The following is a 14,917-nucleotide window of genomic DNA, read 5'->3' as shown; positions in this document are numbered from 1 at the left end:
CAAAACTCTTGTGATGTCTAAAATGAAACAATGGCTGGCCTTGAACTCCTGATTGTCCTCCTCAACCTTTCACGTGCAAGGATTACAGGGGTACGTTCACCACACACAGCTTTATAGTTTGGATCATGAATGTACCCAAAGGCCCATGTGTTAAAGGCCTTGTCCCCAGGGTGGTACTACTGAACAATGGTGAGATCTTCAAGAGGTTGAGGACTAGCTGGGCCTGGTGGCAGAAGCTTCCCAGCCACTCCAGAAGCTGAGGCAGAAGGATCATAAGTTCAAGGCCAGCCTGAGCAACTTAGTGAAACCCTGTCTCCAAATATCATTAGGAAGAGGAGTTAAGGATGTGGCTCAGTGGTAGAACACTGGCCTGGTATGTGTGACGCTCTGGGTCTGTTCCCCTGCAGCGCTCACCAAAAGAGACAGGGTCTAAGGGGAGGTCTTTGGATCATTGAGGGTTATACCCTCAAAGAAAATCCTAGGAATGCCAACCCTTCTCTATTGCTTCCTAGACTTGGGGTTGGCAGTTGTGCTCTGATGTGCTCTTTACCGTGGCTATCCAGTATCCTCAACAGAGGCATAAACACACTGGGTCCCTCTAATCATGCACTGTATTTGTAAGACCAGGGGCTATAATAAGCCTTCTTTTTCTTCTTGATAACCATCTTGGGTATTTGCGATGGAGGCGCAAACCTGACCAGACTGCAGCACTTACCCATCTTTGTAGCACTGGCTTCACTGCCCTGCACAATGACTGCTTATGGGAAAGCTCTCCTGAGAAAAGAGCAGTCCTACCCACACCTGTTCCTGCTTCCCCAAGCCTACCCAGTGTCCAACCCCAGCGTAACTCCCACCTTGTAGCTGCTCCCAGTTCACCCAGATGCTTCATTACAAGGCTTCTATGCACATAAGGAAACTGGGCTGTTCACGTTCACACTCAGAGTTGGCTCTCGTCGTTATCCTAAACACACACTGCCACACTCCTGCCGGGAGCAAGGCAGACCCTTGTCCTTACCTGCATGCCTCTCATTTTCTGGAACCTCGCAATGGTGTCACTGAGGGTGTAGACTCGTATGTGGCCCATGTGCAGCTTGCCAGAAGGGTATGGGAACATGGAGAGCACATAGAATTTGGGCTTCGATTTCTAGGAGAGAGTGACAAAGGAAGATAGGAAGTATTTATTATATATTTGCTGGAAGCTGTGCATACATTAATATTTTGGCACTTTATTCAAGGTAATAATTTAACATTTTAACAACTTCTTAAAGAAAAAGAAAAAAAAACCTTCCAGGCAGTGGTGATGCAAGCCTTTAATCCCAGCACTGAGGAGTCAGGCAGGTGGATCTCTGTGAGTTCAAAGCCAGCCTGGTCTACAGAGTGAGTTCCAGGACAGTTTTACAGGACTGTTTTTCCAAATGAGCCTCTAACACAGATCTCCATAACTAGAGTCTCTTCCCCAGGTCCTCTAGACTGCAACAACAGGGTCTCCAGGCATTAGCTGGGTCCTGAAGTCTCTCCTGTGCACTGTGAATTTCTCTTTTAACACAGGAAATCTACACATCTGACTAGAATGACAGAACAGGGGGTCCCATGAGGTCACTACCTTTGGGCACACTCAGTCTTCCCCCGGCAGGATGGGAAATGTCAAGAGTTTGTGCCTGTCAGAGGACCAAGCCCCAAAGAAAGGGCTCTAGTCACAGAGCTGATTGCTTATGGGAGACCTGATTTTTTTGGTGCTTGTAGAAAATTCTGCAGTGCTGAGGATAGAACTGAGGATCTCATACATGCTAGGTGAGTGCTGCATCACTGTACTTCATGCACAACCACAAGGATTATGGGTCATATCTATGCTCACCATGCTGACACTCAACAGAACTGAAATAACTCTTAGATGAATGCTTGTTGGCCTTGGGGAAGCACCTTCTAACAAAGGCACAGCTGTTCCCCCCAGCAGACTTTACAAACCCTGTCCAGGTAACTGGAGGCTCCCCTAACCAACTCTCAAATTCTGCCATGGGGCATCTGGAAGAGTGACAGATAACTGCTGCTGATGGTCAATGAGGACGGGCTATCTACTGTCACACTATTGTTAATGTTGGCCTTTTTGGTCCCTACTTCTTCCAAGAGCTTTAGAAAGCATCAAGGTTTTGCTTCTCCCAAAGCAATGAATATAAACACTGACAGAAATTCACAGCCCTTCCTGTGCATATGTGGCAGGTGGTGTTTTAAATGTTGTTGGCTAGTATTTGTAGGACTGATGATGGACAAAACCTACTTGTGATGGTTAATACCAAGTGAAACAGGGCATGGTGGCACACACTTGGAGGCAAAGACAGATGGATCTCTGTGAGTTCAAGGCCAGCCTGGTCTACAGAGTGAGTTCCAGGACAGCAAGGGCTACACTGAGAACAGCTGTCTAAAAAAAAAACAAAACAAAACAAGCAAACAAAAAAACCCAACTATTAACCAACTATTAACCAACTATTAACGTTCTAGAATCACCAAGGGTAGCAAAGTTAGGGCATGTTAGTCAATATGGTTAACTGAAGACACAGCCTAAATGTGATTAGTACTGTTCCATGGGCTCAAGTCTTGAACTGAAAAAGAGAAAGAAAGATGAGCAGTGCATTCATCTGTCTTTGCTTGCTTAATGTAAGATACAATGTGACTCACTACCTTCCCCTCATCTAGACCTTATTCTCCAAAACTGTGAGCCAAAATGAACCCTTCCTTATGTTGCTTCTGCCTGATATTTGACCACCACAAAATAAATAAATAAATAAATAACTAATATACAACTTGAATCAGGGAAGCAGAACTAGAAATCAGATTCTAGCAAAGTTTGGTTGGTTGGTTGGTTGGTTGGTTTCTGGAGCAGAATTTTGCTATGTAGCACAGGCTAGCCTCAAACTTGAAGCAACCCTCCTGCCTCTGCCTCCAGAGTGCTAAGACTACAGGTGTACATCACCATGCCATGTCCAGCTTCTTGCTAAGTTCTTAAACTTCAGCAAATGTTTTAAATTTTTAGCAAAACCACAAACAACAGCTAACCACCCTCCATCCCCCCAAAAACACAAAACACAACTTTTCTCCGTCCTGTCTGTCCTCTAGAAATAAAAAAAGGTAAGTAGGTAAGAAACAACATCACCTGGAGAAAGATACACTTTTTAAAGTTTTTCTCAGAGTCTGGAGAACCACTGGAAGAATAATGATTTAAATAAGCAGAGTGGCAGGCAGGGAAGATCTCACGAGTCAGGAGACCCTGAGTGGGGCTCGTGAGCACTCAGGGACTTCACTGCTTAAGAAGACAAGGTCAGCCCTGGGGTTTGGCTCTATGATACAGTACTGGCCTAGCCTGTGCAAGCTCATGGGCTTCATCCCAGACATTGGGGAGAAGAAAAAGTGAGTGACAGAAGAAAATCCTTCCCCTTGTGAACAAATTCTTATGAGGGGTGAAACAGCTCAGTTTCTACTGAGTGCAAAAATAAAACTGTCTCCTTTACTGAACTCTTTCTCTATCTGCAATAGATTAGACCCCATTGCTTTTCTTTGGGAATTCTGAGTATTACAGGAAAAGACTGTAATCACATGGGGGCTGGAGAGATGGCTTAGTAGTTAAGAGCACGGGCTGCTCTTTCGAGGACCTGAGTTCAATTCCCAGCACCCACATGGGAGATCACAGTTGTCTGTAACTCCAGTTCCAGGGAATCTGATATCCTCACACAGACTTACATACAGGCAAAATACCAATGAACACAGAGTAAAAGTAAACAAATCGTTTAAAAAAAAAAAAAGGCTATAATCACAGGGGTTAGAAAAGTAATTAAATCCTTTACATATACTATGTAAGGTTTTTTGCTTTCTAAGACAGGGTCTTGTTATGTAGCCCAGGCTGGCCTCAGGCTTCTTAAGTGCTGGGACTACAGGTCTGTGTCACACCTGGCCTATTTCTAGATTTTTGATTTTCAAGTTATTATGTAAAGCAATTTTCTCTTATTATAATCACCCTACCTTTTTGTACTATTAATTATATAATATTAATTACCAACCTTGCTCAAACATTTTCTGCACACAACTTCTTCACTGGCCTCCCCATTTTTGTATGCTTGTTCAATGAAGATTAAATTAATGGCAACATCAAATAATTCATCACACACTAGTTAAGCTGAACTCCAAACCTGAGTTCATAAGAGATATGCAGAAAAGCAATGCTACCAAGTCTTGATACTTGTGAACAATTTTGTTTCTGCAGAAGATTTATTCAGCCCACTGCCTGCCCCTGCCTTGTGCTTTTCTGTGTGAATTAAGTCATTTTCCTCTGTGACAATGACATGAGTTCTATCATCTGGAGGTGGAAAAGAGAGAAGAAATGACAGGAATTTGTGTTATAATTGAACAGGAATCTGACTGAAAGGGAAATTTTCATAATTACATAAAAGTGCAGGAATTCAAGCCTTTGAGAGAAAGCATGAACACCAGCAATGGGAAGAGGATGGCTTCTAAAAGCTGGCTCCAGATTTCCATCAGACTGTGATTTAGAACATAACTTCTGCCTCTCTGGTGCTTCCTCTCTAAGGCTGTAACACAGTCCTCACAGGCATACAGGAACTCCAGTTCTGACCCTCACTTTGCCATGAGACAAAGTGAGGCCTCACACAAAATCCCCTTCCTAGGCTCAGTTTATTCTCCATTGGTGACTGATACAGAGTGTTTCCAGACAGCAAGGCTCTCAAGAGAGTTGGGTGGATCCCAGCTTGGCACATTACCTGGGCTTCAGTGTTCCAACTCCCCAGGTAAGGATACTGCTCACACTCAAGGCTGTTCCGATACTAAGACATTCAACCAATGGAAATGGCACATGGAAAAATGCTCACTAAATAGAAGTTGGGATTTGTTTTGTTTTGCTTTTTAATGGTGGTTTGATGATGATGATGGCAAGACACCTGGCTTCTAAACACTTTTGTGGATTTCAGTCGTACTTAATATCAATGTGAGGTGAACACTAAAGCTTCACTTCATATACACCAGTGTTCATTCAGATTCTCAGTCCCTGGTAAAATAGCATGTGATTTTATCTGCAGTTTGTTTATTTATGTAACAGTTCAGTTTAGAAAATGTTCAGCCATATTTTCTCATTTGATTTTCAAAACAAACTTGTAAGATATACAATGTGAGGAGCTGAGAATCATGGGGGTGAAGGGAATGGCCCAGTTTTCATTGTAAATTACTCAACTTTCCCTTTTAGTGTTCATTTCTTTGTTAAATACTGTATCTTTCTTAACTCTGGATCTTCTTTCCACACAATGCCAAAACCACTTCCCAGTTGAATATGAATGGCTCCCGCCCTCATAGCAGGAATGAGTGTGATTCCAGTGAGAGTCAGGAGACAAGAAAAGGCAGGTCCAATACAGTATCAGCTGTAAGCACAACTCAACTGTTTGCTCCTGGCGCCCCCTAATTAATCCACAAACATCTCTACTGTTGTATTGCTACTGTTACAAAGGGAGAGTCAAGATAAAAATATAAAAGTCTTCTAGTATTTTCTCTGATCCAATTATAACAGGAGACATAGAACATTCCAAAGAAATTAATGACAGCCAAATATATGACACCACTGATTTGGGCAGAGGACTGGGACCAGAAGCCAAGGTCCACCAACCAACTGAGATGCTGCAAGGCTCGACCCAACTTCAGATCTCATCAAAGAACAGATTGGCCTCCCTCCTCAGACCGTGATGCCCAAGTAGCAGAGCATGTTGTAGGCCAAGTCTACATCAGAAAGGGGTAGACACTTAAGATTCCCAGGCCTCTCCTGTAATTTCACATATGACCTGTTAGATCCATGGGTGCCATCCTACCACACAAGGGCCAAAAAGGACCCAGCACCTGCTAGTATTTCTGTTTTCTTCAGTTTCCTCCAATCAGAGTATCCTAAAATATCACTATGGGGCTGTCTGTCACACAACCATGTACACTACTAACACGCACACAACCACCACACTGGAAATAGTTTTGCACCCTAACCTTCATCACCTCCTTTGCTCAACAATCCTGGGGAAAAAAGTGGGTGCTATTATTACCCTCCATTTTAGATTAAAAAAAAAAAAAGCACAAAGAAACTCAATAATTATAATTTATCCTAAACCAAGCAGGGTGAGCCCAGGTCCACGTCCTCAGTTCCTCTTCTCTACTGATATGCTTTGATGTGAAATGTCCTCCACAGGACTGTGTATCTGCACACTTGTTCTCCAGCTGGTGGTGCCATTTGGGGAAGCTGTAGAAGCTTTAGGAGGTAAATAGAGCCTTGTTGGAGCAAGTGGGCCACTAAAGTGAGCTTGAGGTTCTATAGCCCAGCCCCACTTGCAGTCTGTTCTCTGTGAGCAGCCACCTCATGTTCCTGCCAGCCCAGCATGCCTTCCCTGACATCCCATGATGAACTTTAGTCCCTCAAACTGTAAACCACAACAAACTCTTCCTCCTTTAAGTGACATCTTATCAGGTGTTTGGCACCAGCAACAAGGAAAGTAACTGGTGTGTCTGCCCTCTCAGCACTCACATCATCCTCTGAAATTCTGGACGCCTGCTCTTTTATCTGTCGATGCCACCAATTCTCAACATCCTTTCTGGTCTGTAGTGTGTACTCCTTCGTCCACGTCCCTGTGGCACTGTAAATACTTCTGGCACACGCTGGAATTGTTCTTCTTTCCCACTGGATGACAGGTGGCCCACAGACGAGCTGCCTTGTCAGAGGACAGGCATAAAAACGCAGCCTCTGACAAGCTGATGCCATTCTTCAGGAGGGAAGACCCTAAGAAAGAGGAAAGAGGGACATGATATGAGCCACCCAGACCTCTTTCTTTGTCAACACAGCCCAGCATTTACTGCCTGTTCATATACTGTCTCTTCTTCTTTTGACAATCATTTCCTAACAGAATGTTTTAGGAGTTCTGCTGAATTAGATACAAACTTTTTATTGGAAACATAAAAGCAATGCAGTCCCTAAATACCAAAGATACAAAACCCTCAAAGAAACAAAGGGAGTCATTACAAAGGCCAGTTGCTACAGAATTTGCCCAAAGCAAGGAAGGTGACTGAGCTCCTCCCTCCTGAGTCTATCTAGGCAATCAACTGTCTGTCTGAACCTCAGAACTCTACACACATCTTATCTTAGCCTTGAGCTCAGGTATCAGAAGGGATCTCAACACAGGTCTCCCAGAAGGACCAGAAATTCTGAACTAAGTTAACAGTTTTCATTATATTCAGTCCATACACTGTTCCAAGCACTACAGATACAGCAACAAAGAGTCCCAGGCTGAAAAGACACAGAGTATGTGCTTAGCATACGTGAAGACCCAAGTTCCATCCCTAGCAAGCAAAAACAAAAGACAAAGTACCTTCTTTCCCAGCAACTAAATATAGAGAAGCAGGTAAGACACAAATAAGCATATGACATAACACACAGCAGTGTTGTCATATAACTCTCTGGATTACAACACTGTGTGGGGTACTGCAGTATAACCACCGGGGGTTCAAATCTAAATTCTGATATTTCACTGGTTTCCTCCTCAGGTGAATGGCGGAAAAGGCCTTGATAAAGAACTTTCCTACTTTATCCCCTTTCAGGGGCTCAGGTGAGATTTCATCAAACATTTGATGAAACATACAAAACTTTCTGCCTTTTCTTGCATAATAGCAACAGGGAGGTAAAAAGATAAGAGAGACAAGGAAACCTGGCATTCCAAACTGGTGTCAATCACATGATTCTCTCAGAATCCTTCCCATATCTACTAGGGTTTAGCCTGTTACATGAAGGTACTGGATCAAATGTTGCCAGGAGGGTTACTATAGGCTCTAAAAGAGGAATTCACTCTCACATATCATGATACTGTAGCACTGGCTTTGTTGTAAGCTGATCTGCCTAAGTTCTTGACATACAAATTCACACTATTTTTAACAATTCTTACTCTTTTAGGGCTAGAATAAGTGACAGGCTGGAACAGGGAAGATTCCCCTATCAGTTGGGTTAGCAATTCTATATGGCTAACTTTACATAAGGAGGGCAATTACATTTCTTTTTAGGGCTTGGAGTTCTATATTATTAAAACCATCTATGTGAATCAGAGACTCTATGGTTTTCTTCTATTTTTTTGTCATGAGCTTAGCCTTTAACGGCAGGGCCATCTCTTCAGCCCCATTTTACGGTTTTCTTACTAGATATTCTGAAATCACTATAAGCCGAAGACTGTCTATTAACAGAAGGCACCTAGACAGATACCTGACATTTCTTTCCTAGGTAGCACATTAGGAGAATATCCTAGGCTACTCTCTTTCACAAATAGGACTAGGATAATGAAATACAAATTGACTTGGACCACTGTTTGCTGTGTTTGGGATTTGGGGATTACCCATCAGGATGGCTCAAACACCAAAGAGCAATCACGGGCAGCAGCAATATGAATGCACAGAAACCCTCTGCTGGCCACACAATAAGTTGTGCATTAATCCAGGCTCTCTAATAGCTCTTCCTTTGTTTAAAGCAATGAACTAGAAAACACTAAACAAATCTAAGTACATACAAGAGTTCAAGCTCATAATGAGGACTGGTAAAATGGCTCAGCCAGTGAAGGTTTCTGCCATCAATCCTGACAGCCCAAGTTTGATCCTTGGGACCCATAAAGTAGAGAAGAGAACCAACTCCTGAAAGCTGTGTCCATGGCACACATGCCCACAAACAAATAAATAAATGTAATTAAAGTTCATAAAGAAAAAATCCCGTGCAGATTAGGAAGTTAATAGGGAACTGTCTCTGTGGCTTGGGTGGCTTAGCGGGTAAACTGCTTGCTGCGTAAGTAAGAGGACCTGAGTTCAGATCCCCAGCACCGAGGTAAAAGGCCCTACAGGTGTGACAGCACATATGTTTGTATCCCCAGCATTGGGAGATGGGTGTTATGGAAAGAGGAGGACCCCTGGAGCCTGCTGACCAGCCAGGTTAGCCAATCACTGAGCTCCAGTTTTAGTGAGAGACCCTGTTGCAAAAACTAATGTAGAGAAAGATAAAAGATACCTACTACTAGGGATTGGAGAGATGCCTCTTTGTGTAAGAGCACTTAAAGCTCCAAATCTCCTACAGAGCACCAACAGGGTAGCTCACAACCATCTACAACTCCAGTTCAAGGGATCCAATGTCTCTTCTGACTTCCCAGGGTTCCTGCACACATATGACAGAGATCTACACTCATCCACACACATATACATTAATGAAACAATCCACATAAAATTAATAAAATTAAAACGTTAAAAACCCGAACGTTGACCTCTGGACTCCATATGTGTGCATTTGTGCATACACATATGTACATCCAAAAAAATAAAAATAACAGGATCTCTCTCTTTGGCCCAGCCTATTCTCTATTCTTTTGCCTCAGCCTCCTCAATGCTAGCATTATATGTATGCCACCATAGCTGGCTCTGAAAATCACTGATTATTCAGTGTATTTGAGAAAATTTTAAATCAGAGCTAGACCTCAAACCATAAACTGGCAAAATCCCAATGTTTTAGGGAGAAGTGGGAATTTGAGACAGGATTTCACGTAGCCCAGGTTGGCCCTGAACTAGCATTGCAGACAAGGATAACCTTGAACTCCTGATCCCCCTGCCTCTGCCTCCCAAATGTTATGTTTATAGGCACCACACACCATCAAACTTAGCTAATAAAGTGCCACAGATAACCAGTCTTTCTCCAAAACCATAAAACATCTGTATACCAGGAACACATAAAATGTGGTGGGACAGGCTTGTGATCTCAGCACTAGAGAGGCTATGACAGGAGGATCGTAAGTCAAGGCCAGCACAGCAGTGTAGCTACATAGTGAGACCCTGTCTTAAAAAATGGAAAAAAATATATATTTTTTTGCTACAGAATAAACAATTTGCTGAAGGACATTACTTGTGTCAAACTACAATGACAAAAGGTTATACAACTCCATAAAGAGTTCACATATGAGAAAAGAAACCCCAACCCATGTTTAAAATAGGCAAAGGTATAGGTATGAAAGTATAGCTTAGTGGTAGAGTGCTTGCTTAGCAAGTCAAAGGCCCTGGATTCAATCCACAGCACCAGAAAAATGGAGTGCAGGATGGGGGAGGGAGTGTATTTATTGATAAGAAAGAAGAAAGGGCAAAAAAATATGAAAAGATCAACTTTACTACTAATCAAAGAAATAAAAACCATTAAATATCTTGCTCATCATGTTGGAAAAAAATTGAATGAAATCATTATTTGTATATACTCCTAGTATAATATATAATATAATATAATATAAATTGATAAGACCTCTCTGAAACAATCTGGCAATGTAAGTATGACAGGGCGGTTAAGAATCGGTGATGTTGGTGGGCCGTGGTGGCGCACGCCTTTAATCTCAGCACTCGGGAGGCAGAGGCAGGACGTTCTTTGTGAGTTCGAGACCAGCCTGCCTGGTCTACAAGAGCTAATTCCAGGACAGCCTCCAAAGCCACAGAGAAACCCTGTCTCAAAAAAAAAAAAAAAAAAAAAAAAAAAAAGAATCGGTGATGTCTCACACCTGGAATGCCAGTAGCTTGGGAGGAGGCTGAGGTAGGAGGATTGCCAAGACAAAGCCAAGCATGATGGTGTGCACCTTCAATCCCAGCATCCTGGAGGCAGAGGCAGGTGAATCCCTGTGAGTTCCAAGATAACCTGGTCTACAAAGCAAGCTCCAGGACAGCTAACGCTGTTATTACACAGAGAAACTTTGTCTCAAAAAACACAAAACAAAACAAAAAAGTTCCAGGATAACCTGGGCTACCAGGAGGTGCAGGGAAGCATGAGCTATATAAGGAGACCCCATCTTTAAAAAAAACAAACAAGGGACAAGAGAGATTGCCCAACATAACTGCTCTTGCACAGGATCCCAGTTTGGTTCCCATCACCCACAGTAGGTGGCTTATAACTGCATAAGACTCCAGCTGCAGGGAGATCTGATGCCTCTGGTCTCCATAGGCACCCACACTCATGTGCACATACACACACATATACACAGACACATAATTAAAAATAAACCTTAAACAAGACAAAAATCCATTAAGAAAATCTAAGGGTTAGGGATATTAAACAGATGTTCAGCATATCCCTGGGCTCAATCCTCAGCACCAAAAACAAAATAAAACAAATAAATATGGCACATATGGAGGCTTGGATGTAGCTTGGCAGAGTAATTCCCTGGCAGCGTTTGAGGCCACTGGTTCCTTCCCCAGCAATACAAAAAAATAAAGTTCACATTCTTAGGCATAGGCCCAAGATCACACTCTGATTCTTATTCATTAGAATGTACTGGGAACAAATAGTCTGCACTCATACCTATGAGTTCACAGAACTTTTGGGTTCCAACCCTGTTCTCTCCTTTTACTTCCTAGGCATAGTTCTGGGCCACTTCAAGTACCTCTCCCCGGAAGTCCTAATAGGCACTGCCTCTTCCTGGCATCAAGAACAGCCATTTTAGCATCTTACATTTACAATCAGCTTGGACCCTTCCTTTCTTGGCTCTGGCTCATCTTATTTCTTTACTTGCTGGAATGTCGTCTCTTCTGCCTCTTTCCAAAGCATTGCCCCCTCCCCGGTGCTCCTCTCTCAGTTCAGCCCTGACCTGATCTCCCTTTATGTGGGGCTTATGGTTAAAGTAATTGAGAATATGAGGGACCTGAGAAATGGGCCCAAAGTGATGATCATAGTCAGGAAACCTAAGGCAATAGCAGAAGGCAGTTAAAGAACTGGTACACAAAGGAGAAGCACACACGCGCTCCCAAAAGAATATGCAAGAAACCCAATGGGCGGCAGAGGCAGGGGGACTAGGAGGTTAGAGGCCAGCTTCATAAATCCCTGTTTCCAAAAAAAGGCGGGGGAAGGAAACCAAGTTAGGTCAGGGAGGTGGGTGCATGCCCATGATCCCAACACTCAGAAGGCTGAACAGGGTTGGTTCTAAGTTCAAGACTATATATTACCGGCTGCATATTAAGCTCAGAACAACATGAAATACACAACAAGACCCGGTCTCAAAGAAACAAAACAAACAAGTAATCATACACCTCACCCCAGCAAACATGTCTTGCAAAACACAGTGTTAAAAAGCAGGTGCTAAGTGTAATTTCCTGCAGGAGCTCAGACAAGTCATTTCCTATCTGGAACTCCACCTTCTCTGAGCTGTGAGCCTATAAGGTGCTATGTCCAGATGACTTCTGAGGACCTGCAGGTCCGGTTACACTGTGGATCCCCAAGATGATGTGCGTGATCTCTGACTGGCTCCAAACCCCCAGCCCTGGAGCGAAGACCTCGGGACCGGGGTTAGGCGAGGAGCAGAGGAGAACTCAAACACAAAGTCACGTGAAGATGTGCGTTTCTCCAGGCAGAGTCCGGAGCAGTCAGCATGCTCCACGGCTCTACAGGCGACTCTCGGAGCTGCAAGGCCCAGGGGCTGACGGTCCGCCTTCACTCCTGCCCTAGCGGCCGGGGTTGGGCAGGGCCTGTCTCTCGTCCTCCTGAGCCCCAGCTGCGGGTTACCTGCTCACAGGCTCTGGCCTGCAGTTCCCGTCCGCTCCCCAAAGCACTACACGACCGAAGTCACTGTGGGCGCCGCCATGTTGACAGAACAACAACTTTATCAGAGGCGGAAGCCGCGGACACAGACAGGGGAGGCGGAGCAAGGGCGGAAAGGCGAGGTGCGCCAGCCGAGGCGCTGACTCCGCCCCCTTCGGGCCCCGGCCCGGGGAGGCCCCGCCCAGGCTTCGCACAGGCCCCGCCCAGGCCTCGCCCTCTGTGCGGGCTTTCCTGACTAATAAATTCTACTTAACCTGGATGTCACGTTATTACAATGTGGCAGAAACGGGGAAGATGCTAAAGAATAAAGGAGGTAGGATGTAAAAAGAGCTCTGGAGTGGTTCAAGGTCAGGGTTTGAATCTTAGCTCACCAGAAACCGCCTACTGGGCTGGTTTGTCTCACTTTTTGATCCATTGTGGGCCTGGTGATTGTTGAAGCACTTTCATCTGCCTTATCAGATGATAGAAGCTCAGGAGGAGAATTGCCTAGCCCAGAAGAGAGTAGGCAGATAAGAAAGCAAGCTGCCTCGACAAACACTTTCCTTAGGGGTTTAATGAACCCCATCACCCTACATTTCAGAGCAAGTACTTCTGGCTTGTAATAAACTAGGGAATTTCAAAGGAGCAATGATATATTTTTATGGGAGAATTCTAAAAACATATGTAAGAAGTCCAGAATACTGAGATTTAATAATATTGCAAAATGGTTGATGTCTAGTAGATCAAAAAACAGTGTCTGAGAGCCATTTTTCCTGCAGAGCTGAACTTAATTGTACCGCCATAAACGATCATCCCATCATGGCATATCCTCCACCTTAGATTCTGTCCCTAAATAGATGAATGTAGTCCATAAAGAGGACAGCAAGGGTGCACACTCCTACAGAGCAAAACTTTCCATTCTGTGTGCCACCCAGGGACACAAGGGAACCTTTTATCCATTTCCAAGACTTTTTTTTTTTTTAAGTTTCCTGAAACTTGAAAGTTCAAAACACCATCTTACTCTAGAACAGCAGCAAACCTCAGAAGAAAACCAGTTACAAATAAGAATCTCAGGCTCCATTCTGGGAGCCTGTTTCAGAGCCTGCATTTTAACATGAGCCATGAGTTCAAGTCCGAGATTCACTAAGCTAGAATGTGAGAGATTTTGAATACTAAAGTAGCTTTCTCCATTTACAAATATATAAACTGAGGCACAGGACTGGTGAAGCATTTGTCTAGATGCACAAAGCCCTGGATTCAACACCTAGTACTGCATAAACCAGGTACAGTGGTGCACACCTGTAATTTCAGCACTCAGGAGGTGGAGACAAGAGGATCAGAAGTCCAAGGTCATCCTTCCCTACATAGTTGCAGGCCAGCGTTGGCTACATAAGATCTTTTCTCAAAACAATGATCAGGAAAAACAAAACAACAACAACAAAAAACTGAAGCCAGAGGGAGCTGGCTGTCTTGCTCAAGGCCATGATGCAAGTTAATGAAAGATTTGGGATCCAAAACTGGGATCAGTGTGTGGTGGCAAACACTTAGTGATGTCAGCTTAGGAAGCTGAGGCAAGACACCCTGGAAATCAAGTCCATCCTGAGCTACAAAGCCCTGTCTCAAAAATTAAAAAAAATGAAAAAATGAAGTTTGGAGACTTACTCTTGAAATCCCAGCTGTCAAGAGGCTGAGGCAGGAGGATTGCTCTGAGTTAAAAGCCAAACTGAGTTACTTAATGACTATCAAGTCCACCTGGGCTACACAGTAAGACCTTGTCTAAAATTGTTGTGGAATGATCTTTTTGTACACTGTGAAGATGTGTCTTTGCCAAGAAGCCTATTTAATAAAAAGCCAAACAGCCATTAGCAAGGCAGGAGGTATAGGCAGGACAACCAGACACAGAGGATGCTGGGAAGAAGAGAGGCCGGGTCTCCAGGAGACACAGTGAGCAAGACATGTTGGAGAGCAGGTAATCCATGAACCACGTGGCAATGTAGATCATTAGAAATGGGTTAATTTAAGTTATAAGAGCAAGTTAGAAAGAAGCCTAAACTATAAGTCAAGCTTTTATAATTAATAATAATTTTCCGGGTTATGATTTGGGAGGTGGCTGGTGGAACAGAAAAGGTCTGACTACAAAAAATAAAACCAAAACCAGGAAAGAAAGAAAAAAACATAGTCTTTGGCCTATCATATTGATATTTGTTGCCAAATTGCAAAATGAAAAATTATAAGGAATATAATTGCAACCTAATTCCCTCACTTTGAGGATGATGGGACACAGCTTGCCTGAGGTCATATACCTACCGTAGGGAAGAGCCAGGACAT

The 14,917-nt window shown here is 43.6% G+C and overlaps 1 protein-coding gene across 5 annotated transcripts in view; it reads right to left on the bottom strand.

Moving 5' to 3' along the window:
• The window catches only part of Lars2 (leucyl-tRNA synthetase 2, mitochondrial), a 103,370-nt gene extending 90,645 nt beyond the window's left edge, over positions 1–12,725 (bottom strand). For 2 of the 5 annotated variants that reach the window (XM_027415515.2, XM_035444092.1), the window contains exons 1-3: positions 12,575–12,725; positions 6,557–6,808; positions 1,016–1,144 (exon numbers count right to left, since the gene is read on the bottom strand). In XM_027415515.2, coding sequence (XP_027271316.1) covers positions 1,016–1,144; positions 6,557–6,790 — 363 coding nt within the window. In that variant the 5' untranslated portion in view covers positions 6,791–6,808; positions 12,575–12,725. Of the gene's footprint in view, positions 1–1,015; positions 1,145–6,556; positions 6,809–9,068; positions 9,209–12,107; positions 12,547–12,574 lie in introns of those variants that run through there. The other 3 variants (XM_035444088.1, XM_035444090.1, XM_035444089.1) reach the window with 3 other exon arrangements.
• Positions 12,726–14,917: the final 2,192 nt, after the last annotated feature.

Source organism: Cricetulus griseus, chromosome 4 (assembly GCF_003668045.3).
Source record: "Cricetulus griseus strain 17A/GY chromosome 4, alternate assembly CriGri-PICRH-1.0, whole genome shotgun sequence".
NCBI classification, from domain to species: Eukaryota; Metazoa; Chordata; class Mammalia; order Rodentia; family Cricetidae; genus Cricetulus; species Cricetulus griseus.
Note: the sequence above shows the minus strand (reverse complement) of the source record. Positions and strands in the feature narration are given on the sequence as shown.